This window comes from Capricornis sumatraensis, chromosome 19, assembly GCF_032405125.1.
Source record: "Capricornis sumatraensis isolate serow.1 chromosome 19, serow.2, whole genome shotgun sequence".
Lineage (NCBI taxonomy): Eukaryota > Metazoa > Chordata > Mammalia > Artiodactyla > Bovidae > Capricornis > Capricornis sumatraensis.
Window position 1 is genome coordinate 22,237,801 of NC_091087.1, and position 18,742 is coordinate 22,256,542.

An 18,742-nucleotide genomic window follows, 5' to 3' on the forward strand; every position below is an offset into this window, starting at 1 on the left:
GTCGCTTCCTTTCTTAAAGATCTAACCAATCCACTTCATACCTCCTCCCACCTGTAAAGGCACACTCCACCCCAGACAAGGCCTCTGACTGCAAAATCGAAGTCTTGGCACCATTGACCTTCCCCCTTGGTTGCCACCCAGGGTTATCCTAGAGCACTTATCCTAGAGCAGCTTAGAAAGCAGGGGAGGGCTGGAGTCTGGGTGTGGGCGCCAGCCATGCTCCAGGCGGGCTAGGCACACAGCCCCTCGTGTGGGCATCGTACCCCCTCGTGGGCATTGCCCCCCTTGTGCTCATCACCCCGTCGTGTGCATCGCCCCTTCGTGCGTCTCCCCGCAGGGTGTGGTGCTGCAGCAGGACAGCTACATCGAGGACCAGAAGCTGCTGCTGAGCGAGCGGGCGCTCACGCGGACGGCGTCGAGGCCCAGCTCCCTCATCGAGCAGGAGAAGCAGCGCAGCCTGGAGAAGCAACGCCAGGACCTGGCCAACCTGCACCGGCAGCAGGCGCAGCACCAGGAGGAGAAGCGGCGGCACGAGCGCGAGTGGGAGGCCCGCGAGAGAGCGCTGCAGGAGCGCGAGGCACGCCTGGCGCAGCGCGAGGACGAGCTGCGGCGCGGCCGCCAGGACCTGGAGCGCGAGCGCGACGAGCTGCAGCAGCGGAAGGACGCCTACCAGGGCGACCTGGAGCGCCTGCGTGCCGCCCAGCGGCTGCTCGAGCGCGAGCAGGAGCAGCTCCGGCGGGACTCGGAGCGGCTCAGCCAGGTACCGGCGAGGACCCTGGGAGTCCTGATGACCTCGAGGGCGGGATGCGGGGCCACAGAGGGAGGCCCGACAGGGCGTGGATGTGTGTATACATATGGCTGATTCGCATTGTTGTACAGCAGAAACTAACTGCATGGTAAAGCAGTTATCCTGCAATTTAAAAAATTACCCTCTGTGTGCCCCGCACGGGGGCAAGTAGGCGGATAGAATATATAGTATATAAAGGCTGATTTTATTCAATCTGGTTATGCATCAGCAGAGGGGCACGTGAGGAAGTGAGTCGGTTTTCTCCTTTTTGTCTGTAAGGGGTTGAGAAGTGCATGAAAGGTTGTAGTTTGGCCAGGCCACTGAAGGAGGGGTACCTGGGAGGCCCTTGCCCTGAGCCTGGCCTGTTTAGGCTGGGGTAGCCTCAGTGTCTGTGAGGGTGGCGGTCAGCCATCCAGGATTTGGGGAGCACCCCCTCTGCTCTGTGCCACGTGAGAAATCAGAACCTAAAGGACCTCGTAGCCAAACAGAGAGAACTCATGTAGGCACCAGACACACGGTGCCTGAGCTCACAGAGCAGTAAGGGCTCTGATGCCCAGGTTAGTGAGAGAACGCACATGGCGGGGTCAGTGGGCCTCAGCTACAGGGCCAGGCCCATCCCAGCCACAGAGGGGAAAGAGGACATTCTTGCTCGGGGACACTCAGACATCTGGGCTCTGCTTCATTCCCGATATGTCTTGCCACTGTGGATGAAGCCTTTTCCTGCAGCCACTGCTGATTAAGGAAGGCCTTCCATATGTGGGGAGCACACTGACCCCCGAGTTTGCTTCAGTGATAGTCCCTGGCCATTCTAGAACAGGGAAGCCAGAGCCTCCTGGGTATCCTGATACCCACGTTGCCATTCATTTGATCGATTGACCTTGAACAGTGAAAGAAAAGGACACTGCCGTCTTCCAGAGGCGGGCAATTAGGCTTCGTGCAGAGGTTTCCAGGTGTGCGGGGAGCACAGGAGCTGGGCCGTGCTTCGTGTGGCCCAAGAATGGGTTCCCCAGGGAAGGCTACCCAGAGAACTCAGAGTCTATCTCTTTTAATCTTCGGTTTGACCTTTGACCAAGATCTTGGTGTAAGCACATCTCCACCTGCCCTCTAACCTGAACGGACCTCTCTAATCTCTTAGCACTGAAATAATTATCCACTCCCTCATTTAAATCAGTCATGGGATAAGCAGCTCTTCCTGCCTCTCCAGGGGATCGGAATTGCGAGCTGCCTCATCCAAGGTGCTGCTCATTCTTCACAGTGCTAGTGATAGATGTAGTCAGGGTATCAAAGATGGTCATTTAGCACTTCCGTACATACCACAGGGGGTGGGCGCGGGAAGTGGAACTGAGAAGTTCAGGGTATTGATTTCAAGCTCTCCAGAGTCCAAGGCAGTGAGTGTGCACGGGTCTGACACGCCAGCATCCCCAGTGCCCTTGTGCATTGCCCACTGAGCAGTTACTGAGGATGCTGCTGGTCCCCCAAGTCACATCCCTTCTCTCAACCATGCACAGGTTTCCTATCAAAACACCAAGCTGCTGCGGATCCCATCCTTCTCTCCAAACCCCGAGGAGACCCCTTCGCCACCTGCACCTTCAATAGCCAAATCAGGGTCGTTGGACTCAGAACTCTCAGTGTCCCCCAAAAGGAACAGCATCTCTCGGACACACAAAGAAAAGGGGCCTTTTCACATGCTGGGTTCCGCCAGCCAGACAAACAAAGCACCAGAGGCTCAGAGCCAGACCCCCGTGTCCACGTCCACGTCCACCCGCCTGTTCGGGTTAGCTAAGCCAAAGGAAAAGAAGGAGAAGAAGAAGAAGGGCAAAGGAAGCCGCTCACAGCCCGGGGGTAAGTCGCACACCAGGTCTCCCTCTGGCTGCGCCGCCCCGGGGGGCTCTGGCAGCACAGGAGGGGTCGTAAGGGGGCGCCTGCCTTTCAGGCGCATAGAGGCCGACCCCCATATGTCTCACCAGACCCACTTGCTCTGCCCGTAGAGGACTGTTGGGACTTGACGCTGAGAACTGAAATTCTGTGTGGTGTGTGGGCCGAGTGCGGAGCACGGGCTCCTTTCTCACGCTTACTGTCCAGATGAGGAGCGGAGACTCAGTGAATCAGTTACAGGCCTCCCTGCCTTTCGGCCTGGTCCAGTAATAAGCTACTTCAGTGGAACGCTGAATTTGTTGAAATCTCAGAAGATTCTTCACCAGTCACTAACTTTTTGATTTAAAGACACAAGTTGAGATACTTGTATAAAGAAATTTCTACTGTAAAGGAGGATGATTTTTTTTTAAAGATTCTATATATTCATATGCAAGTACTTTCCCTTGCCACATAAATATATTTAAACATAAAAGATGCAAATTGCTTATGTGCTGTTGTAAAGTTTAAGGGTTTATATAGCATTTCAAAAAGCAATAAAACTGACACTGTCTTCCAAAAGACCCAGGAGGAAAAAGAAAAATAATATACTAATAGGTGCTTGGTGAGCATTTTCCGAGGGCAGCTTTAATCCTGCAGGAGATACGAGGCAGGTGTTTTTGACCCCAGATACCCAGGAACCCTGCAGCTCGGGATTAGCTGACGTGCCCGCCAGCACAGGGCACACGATCAGATTGCACGACACGAGGTTGAGTCCTTCTCATCAGGGTTGGCCTCTCCCTTCTGTGCTGGAGACTGTAGAGAAATCCCTGTTTCCAGGCTTGTCTTCTGTCGAGTTCAAGGATCGATAGGCAGAGGACATCAGTGAGGACCTCACTGACTGTATCAGTGGAGGGGGCGCCGCAGCAGCAGTCATCATCTGCCTGCCCAGCGTGTTTGCATCCCGGGGGACTTGTATTTAGGGAAGACAGGACAGAATTTACCAATGAAAAGAGCATTTTTGTCTGAACTTCTCTCTCCCTCTTGGCTTTCTTTCTCCAGACGGCCCTGCATCAGAGGCGCCCGCGGAGGGGGAGGAGATTTTCTGCTGACCGGTCCCGCTGCTGTCCCGCCCGGTGACCGTCCTCCCCCACCATGCTGTGAGCACTGCCCCCCACCGATGCCCACGCCCGGCGGCCCTCCTCGCTGCCCCAGGGCCTGGGCCCAAGGGACAGACGGTCCTGGGGGTCAGGGTGGGGAAGGAGGCCCAGGATTGCCACCCAACCACTGGCCGGCCCTGCTGAGGTCACATTACAACAAGGATAGTGGCCCCGGAAGTCCAGGCGATGGTTGTGGACATGTCAGGAATGCCTCGAGGCCTAGAGGGTGTTTCCGAATGTGGACTGAAGCTCTGGCTGCCTTTTGATTTGGGAGAGCAGAACCAAAAATCAAACAGCAGGTAGTTTGCTCTTTGTCTGAGCGCGTATGGTACCCGTCTGTATAGACACGTGGAATACGACGGGACTGTGCGTGCTCTACACCAGACGCCTGGAGGGCTCAGCTCAGCTCCACACAAGGGTGCTGCCCGCCACCACTTGGTGGGTGCACTCCGAGTCTCAGCCGCTGGTCCCCCCAGGCTGTCTCCCGGCAAACCCACTCAAGCACACTTCACCCCCCACTTCTGCGTGTATTTCTCATTCAGAAGGGACGGCAAACAGTTGTGAAAAACAGTGAAAGAAAGCTCGCTGTCTTTAAAAAGCAAATGACCCTGAAACACCTTGATTTTGGTGTTTTGGTCACTTTAGGGGAAAAAAAAAGTAATGTCATCAGATCTAAAAGAAATCCTGTATTGGCTTTCCAAGATGTTTGCCCACGGATTCTGAGCACAGAAGAAGTAGAGCGGCCACCTCCCTGTCACCCCTGCAGAGTGACACTTTCTGGTCTTCCTGGCCATTCGCACGTGACCACGACCCCCAGGCCGTCCCCCTGGGATCTCGCAGTGGCTCCCCAGGGAAGCCGCTCTTGCCTGCACCCCCACCAGGGGAGAGGGTGGCCCCCTGGTGCTCCTCCGCCCGCCCTGGGGCTGCCTGCCTCTCCCTCCAGGGTGGGGTGGCCGCCCTATCCTAGACAGCTGGCCGAAAAGCAGGTGCAGGTGGGTGCGTTGGGCGCATGAAGTAGTTCCCTCCAATTCAGACCAGGAGAAGAGCTGGCCCAGAGGGTACGGCCTGGGAGGGTCTCCTGTCAGGAGGCCTGGCACAGTTTTGATTTCTCCAAGTTTTGCAGTCTGAAGTTCTGATGGTTACTGTACTCTGTCCCTTGAAGATGGCACAAGTGCTGTCTGCTTGTTCTTTTTCCTCCTCTCTCTCTTTTTCTGTGTTTTCATCTGTATTCCTGGAGGCTCGTCGCCAGCCGGCAGGTGCAGGGCGTTTCCCCGTGAGGCCCCCGCACCTGCCACGCTTGCTACCCCCTCATTGCGGTGGGGAAGACCCTGGAAAATTCTGTGCTTTTCATGTGGCCTTTGATTCCTGCCTTTCGCCCCTCAGGAGCATGGATGGGTCTTTGAACATAACCTTTTTAAAAACAAACAGATCTGTACCTTGGTGCTTGTTGATGAATTGCAAGCTGGCCTTGCAGATGGAGATATCTATCTTTCAGTTTATTTGAAAGAGGTCTGGTTTAAAAGTTTTAGCTTTAGATTTATTTATTTGTGTGCCGAGTGCATGTGTGTGTGTCCATGTGTGTGCATGTGTGTGTTAAGGGTGAACACACCAGCCCAACGGTTTTGACTGTGTCCGGTCAAGCAGCCCACGCTGCATCCTCACTCCTTCAGGTCTATCAAAGTGCCTTGAAGGCCCAAAGGAAAATTAAGGGTAGGGGGCGGAGTCCCTTTCCTTCCCTCCTCCCACTCCAGCCTCATTCTTTGACCGAGAGAAGTCTTCTTCCTTTCTTGAGAGTTAAAAAAACTCGCCACCCATGGGCTTCATGTGCCTCGTTTTATCACGGCGATTTCTTACCCTTCAGAAAGGCTTTGAGAACCACCTGATTTTCTACTGAACCCCGATATGCCCCGCCCCAACCCCCCGACCAAAGACCCTGAACATCAGAAGGTTAGGTTGCCTCCGCCGCCAGTCCCTACAGCTCCGAGGATGGCTGGCCTGCCGTGGCCTTGCTTAGACCCGCAGGGAGCTCAGCGCTCCGTCCTGGTCACTGGTTCGGCGGGCCCACGTCCTCCTCCCGGCATCCATGCCCTCACACAGGCTCTCCACCAGAGGTGCCCGGACAGTTTCTGTCCGTCGCCACACAGCTGTATTTCAGTTTCAAAGTGTCCTTTGTTCCCACCTGGTTGTGAAGTTGCAGTTGCCTCAGCTGTTTGGTGACAGTTTTCTGAAACGATTAGCCCTCCGCCTGCACCCCGCCTGGTCAGGTTGTGGTTGGACGAGTTTCGAATCTGAATCCGAGGGTGTCTCCCGCTGGCCCAGACCCGTGCTTCTCCGTGCCTTGGTCCCCTCTCCCTGTCTGGTGTGGGGTTTGGGGAGCCACCTGGGATTGTTGCTGCTCCTGCTTTTGCTTCTGACCTCGAGGCCGCCTCCGACCTGGAGGCCTCACCTGGTCACTGAGGTTTCTTTCCTGTGAGAAGGGGCCGCCTCTCAGGGCGACTCAGACTCGGCTCTCCGCAGCGTCCGCAAGCTGGAAAGGCAAGCTTCTCAGCTTAGGGAATCGGGCCTGACCTCCCTTGCATTCAGATTTGGGGGGGCAGATGGAGACACCACCCAGGGTCCCAGAATTGAGTGAGTCACCTGGAAGGAGGCTGTGCCTTCTCTCAGGACTCCCGTCATCTCAGTGGTCGCTGTCCTAGTCGGGCGACATGTGCACTTTAAACGCTCCCCACGGTTGGCTTCACTTCCATGACAATCAGCTATTGACTGTTTGCTTTGAATATGGAGAGGGTTAACGACAGCCCAGTTGCCGTCATTCAGCCTTTGCCAACATTCCCCCCTCTACCGCCATGAGAGCGGTCTGTGGGGAGGAACTCCTTAACGAGGTTTCAGTTTTTATTTGGAAAGGTACGAACCTTACCTTTTATCCTCTCATGTCTCAGGGTAATACCACTAAAAATTGTTTTTTGCAGACATTCTCCTGTTACTTGTCTTCCCGAGCCCCTAGTTGCAGCAGTAGGGAGCACGCACTGTAAGACCCTTGGGATTTGTTGCCCCTTTGTTTGGAGGGTGGGTGTTAGTGTGTCTGGTTTATAAATAGGCCCCACCTTAACTAAAAGGTGGCCAGACCTCCAGCCCGGAAGGTGTGGTTCACAGCAGTACTCTGTAATTCATCCCTCGGACCCCGAAGTTCTTTTTCCCATAGCCGGTTCTTGCTGCCAAGGATCTGTTATCAGCTTGGAGCTGCGGTTGTTGACACAGCACTGACGGAGGGCCCGGTATGCCCCATGGACGGCCATGTCCAGGGGCTGGGCCGGGGAGGAAGTTGGGAGAAACGGACTGGAAAGTGGGCTTCAGCAGCCAGAAGAGGGTGGTTCGGAGGGGACCCCGGCCACTGCCGAGGGCTCTGGACATGCTTGGACTGCAGACGTCCAGAGAGAACCCTCCGTGTCGCGGTGGCGGTGGCCGAGGCACGGTGCCCACCATCCCGCAGCGGAGCCCTGGGACACGCTCACTGGCGGCCCCGGGTCACAGCCCCGCCCGGCGCTGCTGCTCCGATCGACTCTCAGAGACAAGAAAGAAGGCCAGCGGCTCGTTTTGGTTGGCTTCATTTTCTTTCTTTCAGTGTAGCGTAACATTCCTAGCTAACCTGCACTTTGAAATCTGCCTGCTGGCCAGGTTTTAAGACGAGAAGTCTTTCAGTGCTGCCATAAGAGGGAAAAAACAGAAACAACAAAGGCTTCTTTCCGCGTACCAGTCGAATTTGTCAGAAGCTTAGCCGGCCTTGAGTTCCTTCTCCATCTTGCGAAGGTTTAAACACGGGCAGACCCAGCTGGCTGACGTGTCTCCTGCCTGGGCCGCGCCGGCCTCTGCTCACCCCGCCCTCCCCCGCCCGGACCGCCCCGGGCTCCAGGGCTCCGACGGGCCACCACGGTCTCCATTCCGTCTGAGGTTCCGGGCGTGTCACCCCACCTGACGCGCAGGACACCCAGGACATGCAGGAGGCCGGTTCCCAGACACCTGATACCTCTGCTGTCATTTCGTCATTTTCAGATGCTGAATGGACATTTCTGTGCTGAATCCTATTAAATAAAAAGGGGTTAAAACCCAGATGCTGTATATTAATTTGTAATTATGTATAAAGTAAAAGCAGTTTTAAACTGTAAAGATTTTTTTTTCAGTGTGTTTCCTGGAATTTTGCCACAACATACTGGCTTTGTATTTTATTTATCTTCCTTTCTAGTTATCGGCTTCAGACCCTTGTAAAGCCCCCTTCCACCTTCCAAAAAAAAATAATAAATGTCCTTTAAGTCTCGATGGTGACTCTGATTTATTCCTGTCCGGGTAGGCCTGCTGGAGTGAGTCCCAGGGTACTCTGGTTCCCGGTAAAGGGCCCGCCCCCCTGCCCAGCTGTGAGGGAGCCTTCGACCCAGTGAAGCCTTATTCCTGTACCTTCAGGAAGGACCACCCCGGAGCACAAAGTGGTTCCTGGGGAACTCAAATCCCCCTGGAGCCAGACCCTAGCCTGGAGGTGCCAAGAGTCAGAACCATTTCCCGTCAATAAGTGCGGTGAAAAACGTCCTTGTTACGGATCCTACTATGTAATCCTTTACATAGATCCTACTGTGTGAAAAAGATGAATGTCAGTTTACTTCTTTCTGCTGACTTTTTTCCAGCCCGTCCCACCCCCGAACAAGGCAATTGCCAAAAAAACGAATTCAGGGAGAAGACTCTCGTTTGCATGCAGCTCTGAAGGCATTTACTGGGTCTGATCCTCAGAAGTTGCTGGAATGCACAGTAGGAGCTGCTGTTCCAACCCTAACCCACCTGCAGGCGCCTCCCGGAGCCGAGCCTGCCCTGCTGTCCCCTCGAGAAGCCCCTGGGTGCAGCTGGTCACCCGGTGTGATGCGGGAAACAGAATCAGCCCGATTCGCAGCTCTGTGCTCCCAAGCTCCGCGCCCCTCCCCACACAGCCACAACCAAAAAGAAGAAAGTCCCGCCGGGTTGCCAAGTACCTTCTCTCATTCGGTGAGCTTGGACGCGCCCGGATTTCTAAAGAGTCTCGTAGCCCTGGCAATAGTTGCTGCCCCAGAAGCCAGGGAACAGTGGTCCCTTCTCTCCTCGCGGCCGTCAGGGCAGCTGCGGCGTCTGGACACCCCCAGCGGGGTGGGAGAGTGGTTCCCACGGCCCCGCGCTCCTCTGCTGCCCTGCCCCCACCAGCTCCTCGCTTGGGTCTGAGCCAAGGACAGGCTCCCATCGCCCGGAGGCAGGAGGCGGGGGGGAGAAACCATCCTTTGTTCCAGGAGAAGCCAAAAGCACAAAGCTGGGCAGGCTCCGTGAGGACCAGCCAGCCAGCCAGGTGCAGGGTCCCCGCCTGCTCCCGAAGGAGAAGGGGCCACTTCTGCCCAAGGACCCCCACCCCTGCACCCCACTCAAAGGGAAAGCCAGCCGTGCACCCAGGAAGCAAGTGTGCTAACTGATGCCGCAGGACAGAGACAGTCATGAACGAAGCCAGCAAGCTGCAGAAGAGCCTGCTGGGCAGGGAGGAACAGGGCCCCGGTTTTGTGACTTCCTTGGAACCGGAAATAGAAGCAGATCCAAGGTCAAAAAGAGGATCAGAGTAGCTTCCCCGGTGGCTCAGGGGTCAAGAATCCGCCTGCCAACACAGAAGACGCGGGTTCCGGGTTCGTTCTGTCCCTGGTCTGGGAAGATCCCACCTGCCGCCGAGCAACCAGTAGGCCCGTGCACCCCGACCATTGAGCCTGCGCTCTAGAGCCCAGGGACCACAACTGCTGAGCCCGCTTGCCACAGGTGCTGGAGCCTGTTTGTGCCTGGAGCCCGTGCTCCACAGCGAGAAAAGCCATCTCAGTGAGAAGTGCGCACACTGCACCTCCGCTCACCACAACCAGAGAGAGCTGCAGCTTCGAAGACCCAGCACAGCCAAAGACCAGTTAAAAATCCGAGCGCTCCCTCTGTCACTACATTCCTGGCTCAGCCTGGGGCCGCGACCACCTTCCCAGCAAATCCCCCTGCCTCCCCAGCCACCCCTCCTGTTCCAGGCTCCGTAGGAGAGTCCTTCTTCCTTGGGCTTCCCTGGTGGCTCGCTGAAGAATCTGCCTGCAATGCAGGAGAAGTGGGCAAATTCCCCTGGAGAAGGGAAGGGCTACTCACTCCAGTATTCTTGCCTGGAGAGTTTGCACCCCTCCCCCCCCACCCCCATTCCTTCAGGGGCCCAGAGGCGGAACGATCCAGGTGGACCGTGTCCTCCTCCTTGGAGGCCCTGAGAGGAGTCCCCAGCGGACAGGGGTGGAACCCGGTGCGCCCCAGACTTGGAGGCTGTGGGCCCTGCCGGCCTCCCAAGTCCTCTGGTGTCCCAGTTAACCCGGGCCGTCCCCAGGTCCCTCTGGACTGTTGACATCGCTTCCTCAGATGGCTGCAAATGGTCCCAACTCAGGTTTGGGCTGCTCCTCCCTCCAGGAGCTTTGAGAGACTTCCTTTCTTCCTGGGAAAGAGTCTCTGGACCCTTGGGATGGAGGTGGGAGGAGGGGAGAGGAGAGGGACCCAAGAAGGGGAAGGGCCTTGAGTGGCGGGATTCAAGTGGGGGCACGGGGGAGCTAGGGAGCGGCAGGCTGGCTCTGCAGGCCCGCTGAGAACGGACCTGCTTCTGTCTGCCTCTGTCGGCACATCCCCTCCAGGGCCTTGAATTTCCCACCCCACCCCCATGGTTTCAGCATTGGAGCTGGGTGGTTGCCTGGACAACCGGGTTCCCATCCTGGCCCCATCCCTGTGTCCAGAGTGGTGGGGCCCCAGTCACCTGAAACAATGCTCCCTCCACCCGCAGGAGCCTGGCAGCTGCAAGGAGCTGGGGACGGGGCCAGGCTGGGGTCCCACACCATTGAGGGGACCTGGACTGAGTCTGGGGGCCACAGGGTGAGCGGGAGAACAGGCGCAGACTGCAGAGTCTGGGCTCAACATCCAGTCTCGCCATCTGATGGCTGAATGACCTGGGACAAGTTACTGATCCTGTCTGCCCCCGTTCCCTCTTCCATGCGGCAGCAGCCAGGGTGTCGCTTAGACTTGCTGTGACAGTTTCACGACAGGCTAGATGCTGGTGAGCCCCGAGCCTGTCACCCGTGGCTGCAAGAGGAGCCTGTCCCAGCAGCTGCCGCACCGGAGTCCCGTCCCCCACCCCGTCTCCACATCTGGAGGTGAGCACCCGGAGGCGGAGACCACCTTCCCATCACCCAGCGTGGCTCAGGGCTCCTTGTCTCTGGGCTTCTGGTTTGGAATACCTGTCCCCACTTCCGTCACTTGGCTCAGGTGAATCGTCACTGCCTAGAGGAAGCCTTCCCGGATACCCAGGGCAAGCCCAGCCCCTCCTTCCTGCCTGTCCCTTAGCATCCAGAACCCACCTGCCGATAGAACCGTTCAGCACCTAGAATGCCCAGCCTTAGGCTAGTGTCCCCTCCCCCTGGCTTGGGCTGGGCGAGCGAAGAAGCCAGGTCTGAAAACAGATCCCCTCGAGTTCATGCCCTGGTGCCCTACTCCTGTGTGTCCCGGGCCAACATGCTTAAACTCTCTGAGTGCAGTTTGTAAAACAGGAATGAAGGCACCTACCTCCAGCCTTTTATTGTTAAAAAAAAGAAAAAGAAAAAAAAAAGCATGTTCTTTCTTTTTACTTGGCAGGAAGAGACAAAATAAAGGCTTGGGTCTTGGGATGTGCAGACAGTGGGCCTTGGCAGGAAGAGACAAGATAAAGGCGTGGATCTTGGGATGTGCGTCATGTGGGCCTAGTTGGAAGTATTTACTGTGACGCCAGGGCCCCTATGGTGTTTCAGGTTCTTCTGGGTCAAACAAGCTTTGCCAGTGTCTCGTTTTTGCTTTGGATGACCTCCCTGTGGAAGGCCCAAGAGTGAGGGGCGCTCACTGGCTGGAGACGCACAGGTCTCACACGCTTGATGCCTGAATGGGGTCCAGGTCCCCCATGTGGGGATGATCACACCAAGGCTCATGGAATTAGACCAGCCCAGCCAGAGCCAGCGCCAGGCCCATCCTGCCAGTGTGCAGATACAGGGTTCTCCCTTAAGCCCAAGCTCCTCAAACCAGTCTTTAGATCCCTGTGTTTGAACTAGCTGTCTGTTAAAAATGCACCTCCCTGGTCCTAACCCAGGTTTAATGACTGAGAGTCTCCAGGGAGGAAGCTGGGGAGTTTGCAGTGTTCACGAAATCCCTGGGGATAGTTCAGGAGACCCCAGGTGCACACCCAGGCTCCCCCCACCCAGGAGAGGTAAGTGTGGGGGAAGGGAGGTGAAGAAAGAAGCACCCATGTCCCACCCTTCAGAGCAGCGAGGTCCTCTCCACTCTCCAAACAGAACTTCCCTCCATGGAACCCCACTCTTGCTCTGCAGGTAATTCTCTGTGAACATTCTGGCTGTTGACGAGTCTGTTGACAAGTCATGGGAGCTGCTGCCTGACCCTGGGCTGAAGAGACAGGCTTCAGTCTCTCCATCTGCAAGGTGGGACCCCTACAGCCCCGCCGAGCTGCTGAGATGACGGGGCAGCACAGAATCACGGCGCCGGAGATTCCTCCTCCCGTTGCTGTGTGCGCAGACCTTCTTTCTCACTGGAGGGCTGGGTCACATCCACAGAGCAGGTGGTGGACTAGATAGAGCTCGGCTCTTGGCCTTGCGCAAATTGGACTCATCGGCGGGTGGATGGGGAACCACCCCGCCCAGAACCTTGGAGATGGGGGTCTGAGCACCCCGACATTTGAGCAGTTCTGGTTGGTTCCTGTGTGTGGCTGAGGTTGAGAGGCTCACTGATCCCCAAGCTTGATCCCAGAGGTCAGCTCTGCTCTGCAGACGAGGCTCCCTCCCTGGGTGTCTCCAGGAGCCCCTGGGATGGACGGAGCTGGCTCTGTCTCTGCTGAGGGTCTAAGCGTTGAGCGAGCAGTCGGTGCTCCAGGCCGGAAGGGGGACAGCTCTCCCCTTGGGCCTTTGACGCCCGCCAGAGGCTGCCAAGGGCTTCCCTGGTGGTTCTGCAGTAAAGAATCTGCCTGCAATGCAGGAGACTCAGATTTGAGCCCCGGGCGGGGAAGACCCATTTGGAGGAGGAAATGGCAACCCATTCCAGAATTCCTACTTGGAGAATCCCATGGAAAGAGGAGCCTGGCAGGCTACAGTCCATGGGGCCGCACAGAGTCGGGCACGACAGAGCAGCTGAGAACATCACGCAAACAGGAGGCTGAAGTGCTGCCCTGGGGAGCATAGCCCCAGGGGCCAACCAGGGGCCTCCAGAAGTAGTGAAAGGGGGGGCAGAGAAGACAGGGCACCCAGCCCACTCTGGGGGCTGAGTCAAGTGCCGCCTACAAGTCCCAGCTGGTGCCCACCTCCAGCTGAGTTTCCACCAAGGATTCTAGACCATAGGGCTGCTTCTTCAGCCCCACCTGCCCTTCAAGAGCTTCACCCACAGCCTCTCCACCAACCTGATAGGAGCCGCTCCTCTGCAAGGGTGCTGTCTTAACATTTGGGGGCAGGGTCTCCTTGTTTGATATTATAATTCATATTCTCTAAAACATGTGGGACATATTGAGACTTATTTTAAAAATATTTTTAAACACCTATAATCCCATCAGCCAGAAAAGAAACTATCCGCTAGTATTTCATCATGTTTTCTTTGTACTCATTTTTTTAAATTGAAGTATAGTTCATTTATAATACTGAAAAAATTGAAGTATAGTTAATTTATATGTAAATCAGGTGTACATCATAGTGATTTGGGGTTGGTTTGTTTTGGCAAATGATATTCCATTATAGATTATTATAAGATATTGGCCCTGTTCAGTTCAGTTGCTCAGTCGTGTCCGACTCTTTGTGACCCCATGAATTGCAGCACACCAGGCCTCCCTGTCCATCACCAACTCCCGGAATTCACCCAAACTCATGTCCATTAAGTCGGTGATGCCATCCAGCCATCTCATCCTCTGTCGTCCCCTTCTCCTCCTGCCCCCAATCCCTCCCAGCATCAGAGTCTTTTCCAATGAGTCAACTCTTCTCATGAGGTGGCCAAAGTGTTGAAGTTTCAGCTTTAGCATCAGTCCTTCCAAAGAACACCCAAGACTGATCTCCTTTAGAATGGACTGGTTGGATCTCCTTGCAGTCTAAGGGACTCTCAAGAGTCTTCTCCAACTCCACAGTTCAAAAGCATCAGTTCTTCAGTGCTCAGCTTTCTTCACAGTCCAACTCTCACATCCTTACATGACCACTGGAAAAACCATAGCCTTGACTAGACGGACCTTAGTCGGCAAAGTAATGTCTCTGCTTTTGAATATACCATCTAGGTTGGTCATAACTTTCCTTCCAAGGAGTAAGTGTCTTTTAATTTCATGGCTGCAGTCACCATCTGCACTGATTTTGGAGCCCAAAAAAATAAAGTCTGACACTATTTCCACTGTTTCTCCATCTATTTCCCATGAAGCGATGGGACCAGATGCCATGATACTGTGCAGTAAATCCTCAATTGCTATCTGTTTTATTTAATCCGTGTGTGTGTGTCAGTCTCTCAGTCATGTCCAAACCTTAGTGAACCCCATGGACTGTAGCCCTCCAGGCTCCTCTGTCTATGAGATTCTCCAAGCAAGAATACTGCAGTGGGTTACCATTTCCTCCTCCAGAGAATCTTCCTGACCCAGGAATCGAACCTGGGTCACCTGCTTTGCAGTCAGATTCTTTATCATCTGAGCCACCTGGGAAGCTCATTACTTACCTGTTTTATGTATAGTACTTTGTATCTGTTAATCCCATACTCCTAATTCCTCCCTCCAGCCAGTCCCATTTGGTAATGTTAAGTTTGTTTTCTATGTCTGTCAATCTGTTTTGTATATAGATTAATTTGTAGTTTTAAAATTCCACATATAAGTGATGTGGTATATAGTATTTGTCTTTCTGCATCTTACTTCACTGAGCGTAACATTCTCTTGGTCCATCCGTGTTGCTGCAGATGGCACCGTTTCGCGCTTTCTTACGCCCGAGTGGCAGCACACTGTGTCCGTGTACTGTGTCTCCCTAAGCCAGCCGTCTGCTGGTGGGCACTGGCCATCTCTGTGTCTTGGCTATTGTAACCTGTGCCGTGTGAACGTTCGGGTGCGTGTGCCCTTTTGTTTGGGGGCTTTTTTAGTGGCAGCATCCCAGATCTTTTTCATCGTGGCATGCAGGATCTTCAGTCACAGGCGTGTTGCAAGGATCAGTTTAGTTGCAGGGGTCTGATTTCCTGATCAGGGATCAAACCCAGGCCCCTGCATTGGGAGCACAGAGTCGTCGCCACTGGACCACCAGGGAAGCCCCACATGTATCATTTTAAATTAGAGTTTTCATCTTTTCTAACTATACTCCCAGGAATGGGATGGCTGGATCACATGGTAACTGTTTTTATTTATAAGGATCCTCCACACTGTTCTCCATAGTGGCTACACCAATTTACATTCGCACCAACAGTCTTTGTACACATTTTTATTTATCAGAGTTAAAGCCATGTTCTATATAGAGACTTATATCCTACTTACTTCATTTCACATTTTCATATGAACACTGGGTACCTAATATCCCACTGTATACATACGTCACTGTTGGGAATTCAGGTGTTTCCAACTTTTAACTCTTACAAATAACATGCAGGGCTGGTTTATACCACTGCTTTTCCCCCTATTTCAAAGTAAACACGTATTTATTAGAGACAATGTGGAAACTATTAATAAGTAGAATAAATAAATAAAAATTATGGTAGGAAGCTCTGCCTCCAACCAAGATGGAGTAATAGTGACCAGATTTCCTCACCTCCTACAACAACCAAAACTCCAGATGAAATACGTGGAATGACGGTTTAAAGGACACTGGAAATCAAACAACAAACTACAGTTACCCCTGAGAGACCAAGGTCCTGTCTGAGCCCACCTTAAGCCTTGCAACTGCCCTGAGTTTCCCAGCGGCAGCCAAGGATGAAGACACAGGTAGAATCTGGGAGACTCCCCGAGTTGCGGGGATGGAGCTGAGAGCTATAAGATGGAGCTGGCAGGACAGGGGGCTTCCCTGGTGCTCCAGAGGTTAAGAGTGTGCCTCCCAATGCAGGGGCCATGGGTTCGATCCACGGTTGGGGAACTAAGATACCACGTGCCTGCACTGCAACTACAGAGCTCATGTGCCACAGCTAGAGAGAAGCCCGCATGCCACCACAAGGAATCAGAGGGCCATGATGACAGATCCCAGCAGGAAAACCTGGTGCAGCCAAGTAAATGGGCCCGTGGCACCAGTGTAAAGAACCCACCTGCCGATGCAGGAGACACAAGGGAAACGGGTTCCATCCCTGGGTCGGGAAGCTCCCTTGGAAGAGGGCATGGCAGTCCACTCCGGTATTCTTGCCTGAAGAATCCCACAGACAGAGGAGCCTGGCGGGCTGCAGTCCATAGGGTCGCGCAGAGGCAGGCACGACTGAGGCGAATGAGCGCAGAGGATTAGAATCAAAGTGCCTGTGTCCCCCTGGACCAGGCGTAGGGCCTGTTCCCACCAGCTGGCCTGGTAAAACCATTCCCAGGGCACAAGGCAGAGGACACACAGAGGCTCGCTCTTAGGAAACAGGGACTCATTAGCGCTAGAGTAAGCACTGCTCCAGCTCTACTGAGTCTTGAAAAGCAAGGCCTGGGCTTCTCAGATGGCGCAGTGGTAAAGAATCTCCCTGCCAGTGCAGCAGATGCAGGTCCGATCCCTGGGTCAGGAAGATCTGCAGGAGGAAATGGCAAGCCAGTCCAGTCTTCTGGCCTGAGAATCCCACGGACAGAGGAGCCTGGTGGGCTACAGTCCACGGGGTCGCAAACAGTCGGACACGACCGAGTACACACACGTGCAAGAGGATCCAGCTGTTCCCAAATAACTTAGCCATGTCCCAGAACGAAGTTCAGGAGTATCCAGGCAAACAGCCAGCACACAAGAGTTACAGTCACAGTGTCTGGCATCCGGGACACATGTAAGGAAAAATTTAATCCATAGTGAGGATAAAAATCCTGTAACCTGATGCAGAACTGACACAGATGTTAGAATCACCAGACAAGGATGTTAGAAGTCAGTATAACTGTGTTCCACAAATTTAACAAAAAGACGTGAAAAACTGATACTCCAAAGGCAACAACATAGTGTTGAAAGAAATAAAAGAAGACCTAAGTAAGTGAAAACACATCTGTGTCCATGGATCAGAAGACTTAACATTGTTAATAGGCCAGTATTCCCCAAATTAATCTATGGGTTCACACGGTCCTTGTCAAAAACCCAGCAGCAACTGGGATTCCCTGCAGACACTGACAAGCTGACCCTAAACTTCGTATGGGAATTCCAGCGATCCAGAACAGCTACAACAGTCTTGAAAAAGAAGAGCCAAGTTCGAAGACACACACTTCCCAGTTTCAAGACTCACTACAGAGTTACGGTTATCAAGACGGTGTTACTGGCTCAAGGACAGACACGGAGATCTGTCCTTAAGCCAGCAGAATAGAATTGAGAGTCCAAAACTGGGCTGTCACGTTTATGGTCAGTGGAGTTTTGAAGCTTTTATTTCTCTGCTTTGGCTGTGCCGGGTCTTCGTTGCCGGGCACGGGCTTCCTCTGGCTGCGCCGGGGTAGGGGCTACTCTCGGGTTGTGGCACACACCTTCGCATTGCAGGGGCTTCTTGTTGCAGGGTGCAGTCTCTGGAATGTGGGGGCTCAGTGGTTGTGACACATGGTCTTAGCTGCCCCGCAGCATGTGGAATCTTCCCTGACCAGAGATCGAATCTGTGTCCCCTGCACTGGTGAATTCTTGGCCACTGGATCTCCAGGGAATTCCAGTGATCAACTGATTTTTGACAAGGCTGTCAGGACTATTCAATGTAGAAAGAGCAGTCTTCTCAATAAATCATACTGGGACAGCTGAATACCTACATGTGAAAAAAATTGAAATTAGACACATACTACCCCCACACACACACCACACATAGTAAGTAACCTGGGCCCTGTGGCTCAGATGGTAAAGAATCTGCCTGCCTGTAATGGGTTCTCCGTGGGTCAGGAAAATCCCATGGAGAAGGAAAGGGCACCCCACTCCAGTATTCATACCTGGGGAATCCCATGGACAGAGGAACCAGGTGGGCTACAGTCCATGGGGTCACAAAGAGTTGGACATGACTGAGGGACTAACACTACTGTAAGAGCTAAGGAAAAAACAGGGTCAAATCTTCATGCCTTGAGGTTAGGCACAGCTTTCGTAGATATGAGGCTAAAACCACAAATGGCAAAAAATAATAAGATGGGCTTCATCAGATTTAAAAACTTTTGTGCCTCAAAAGCTACCATCAAGAAAGTGAAAAGACAGCACAGAGAACGGGTGAAAATATTTTTAAAAACTGTTAATCTGACATGGGAATTTTATCTAGAATATATTAAGAATACTTTCAACTGAATAATAAAAGGACAAGTGACCAAATTTCAAAATGGGCAAAGCCATTGAACAGACATTTCTCCAAAGAAGAGACATAAATGGCCAATAAGCTCATGCAAAGATGTTCAACATCATTAGTTATCAGAGAAATGCAAATCAAAACCACAAAACATGAAATATCAATTCACACTCACTAGGAAGGCTATAATGGTTAAAAAAAAAAAAACAAAAAACAGATAACAAGTGTGCAGGAGGGTATAGAGAAATGAGAACCCTCGTGTGCTGCTCCTGGGAATATAAAGTGACGCAGCCACTTTTGAAAATGTTCTGACAGTTTCTCGAGCGGTTAACCATAGTGTACGGATACTTGCTACAAGGATGAGCCTGAAAACATCATGCAGAGTCAGAGCCCAGTCACAGAGGACCACATACTGTTTTATTCCGTTTATACAAAACGTCCAGAGTACAGGCAAAGGCAGGGAGATCCTCAG

The 18,742-nt window shown here is 53.4% G+C and overlaps 1 protein-coding gene across 1 annotated transcript in view; it reads left to right on the plus strand.

The window, feature by feature from the left end:
- LOC138094831 (A-kinase anchor protein 13-like) overlaps positions 1 to 8,058 on the plus strand; it is a 109,528-nt gene extending 101,470 nt beyond the window's left edge. The window contains exons 27-29 of the mRNA XM_068990808.1: positions 338 to 760; positions 2,296 to 2,629; positions 3,701 to 8,058. Of these exons, the coding sequence (XP_068846909.1) occupies positions 338 to 760; positions 2,296 to 2,629; positions 3,701 to 3,750 (807 nt within the window). The 3' untranslated portion in view covers positions 3,751 to 8,058. The remainder of the gene's footprint in view (positions 1 to 337; positions 761 to 2,295; positions 2,630 to 3,700) is intronic.
- The last annotated feature ends 10,684 nt before the right edge of the window (positions 8,059 to 18,742 follow it).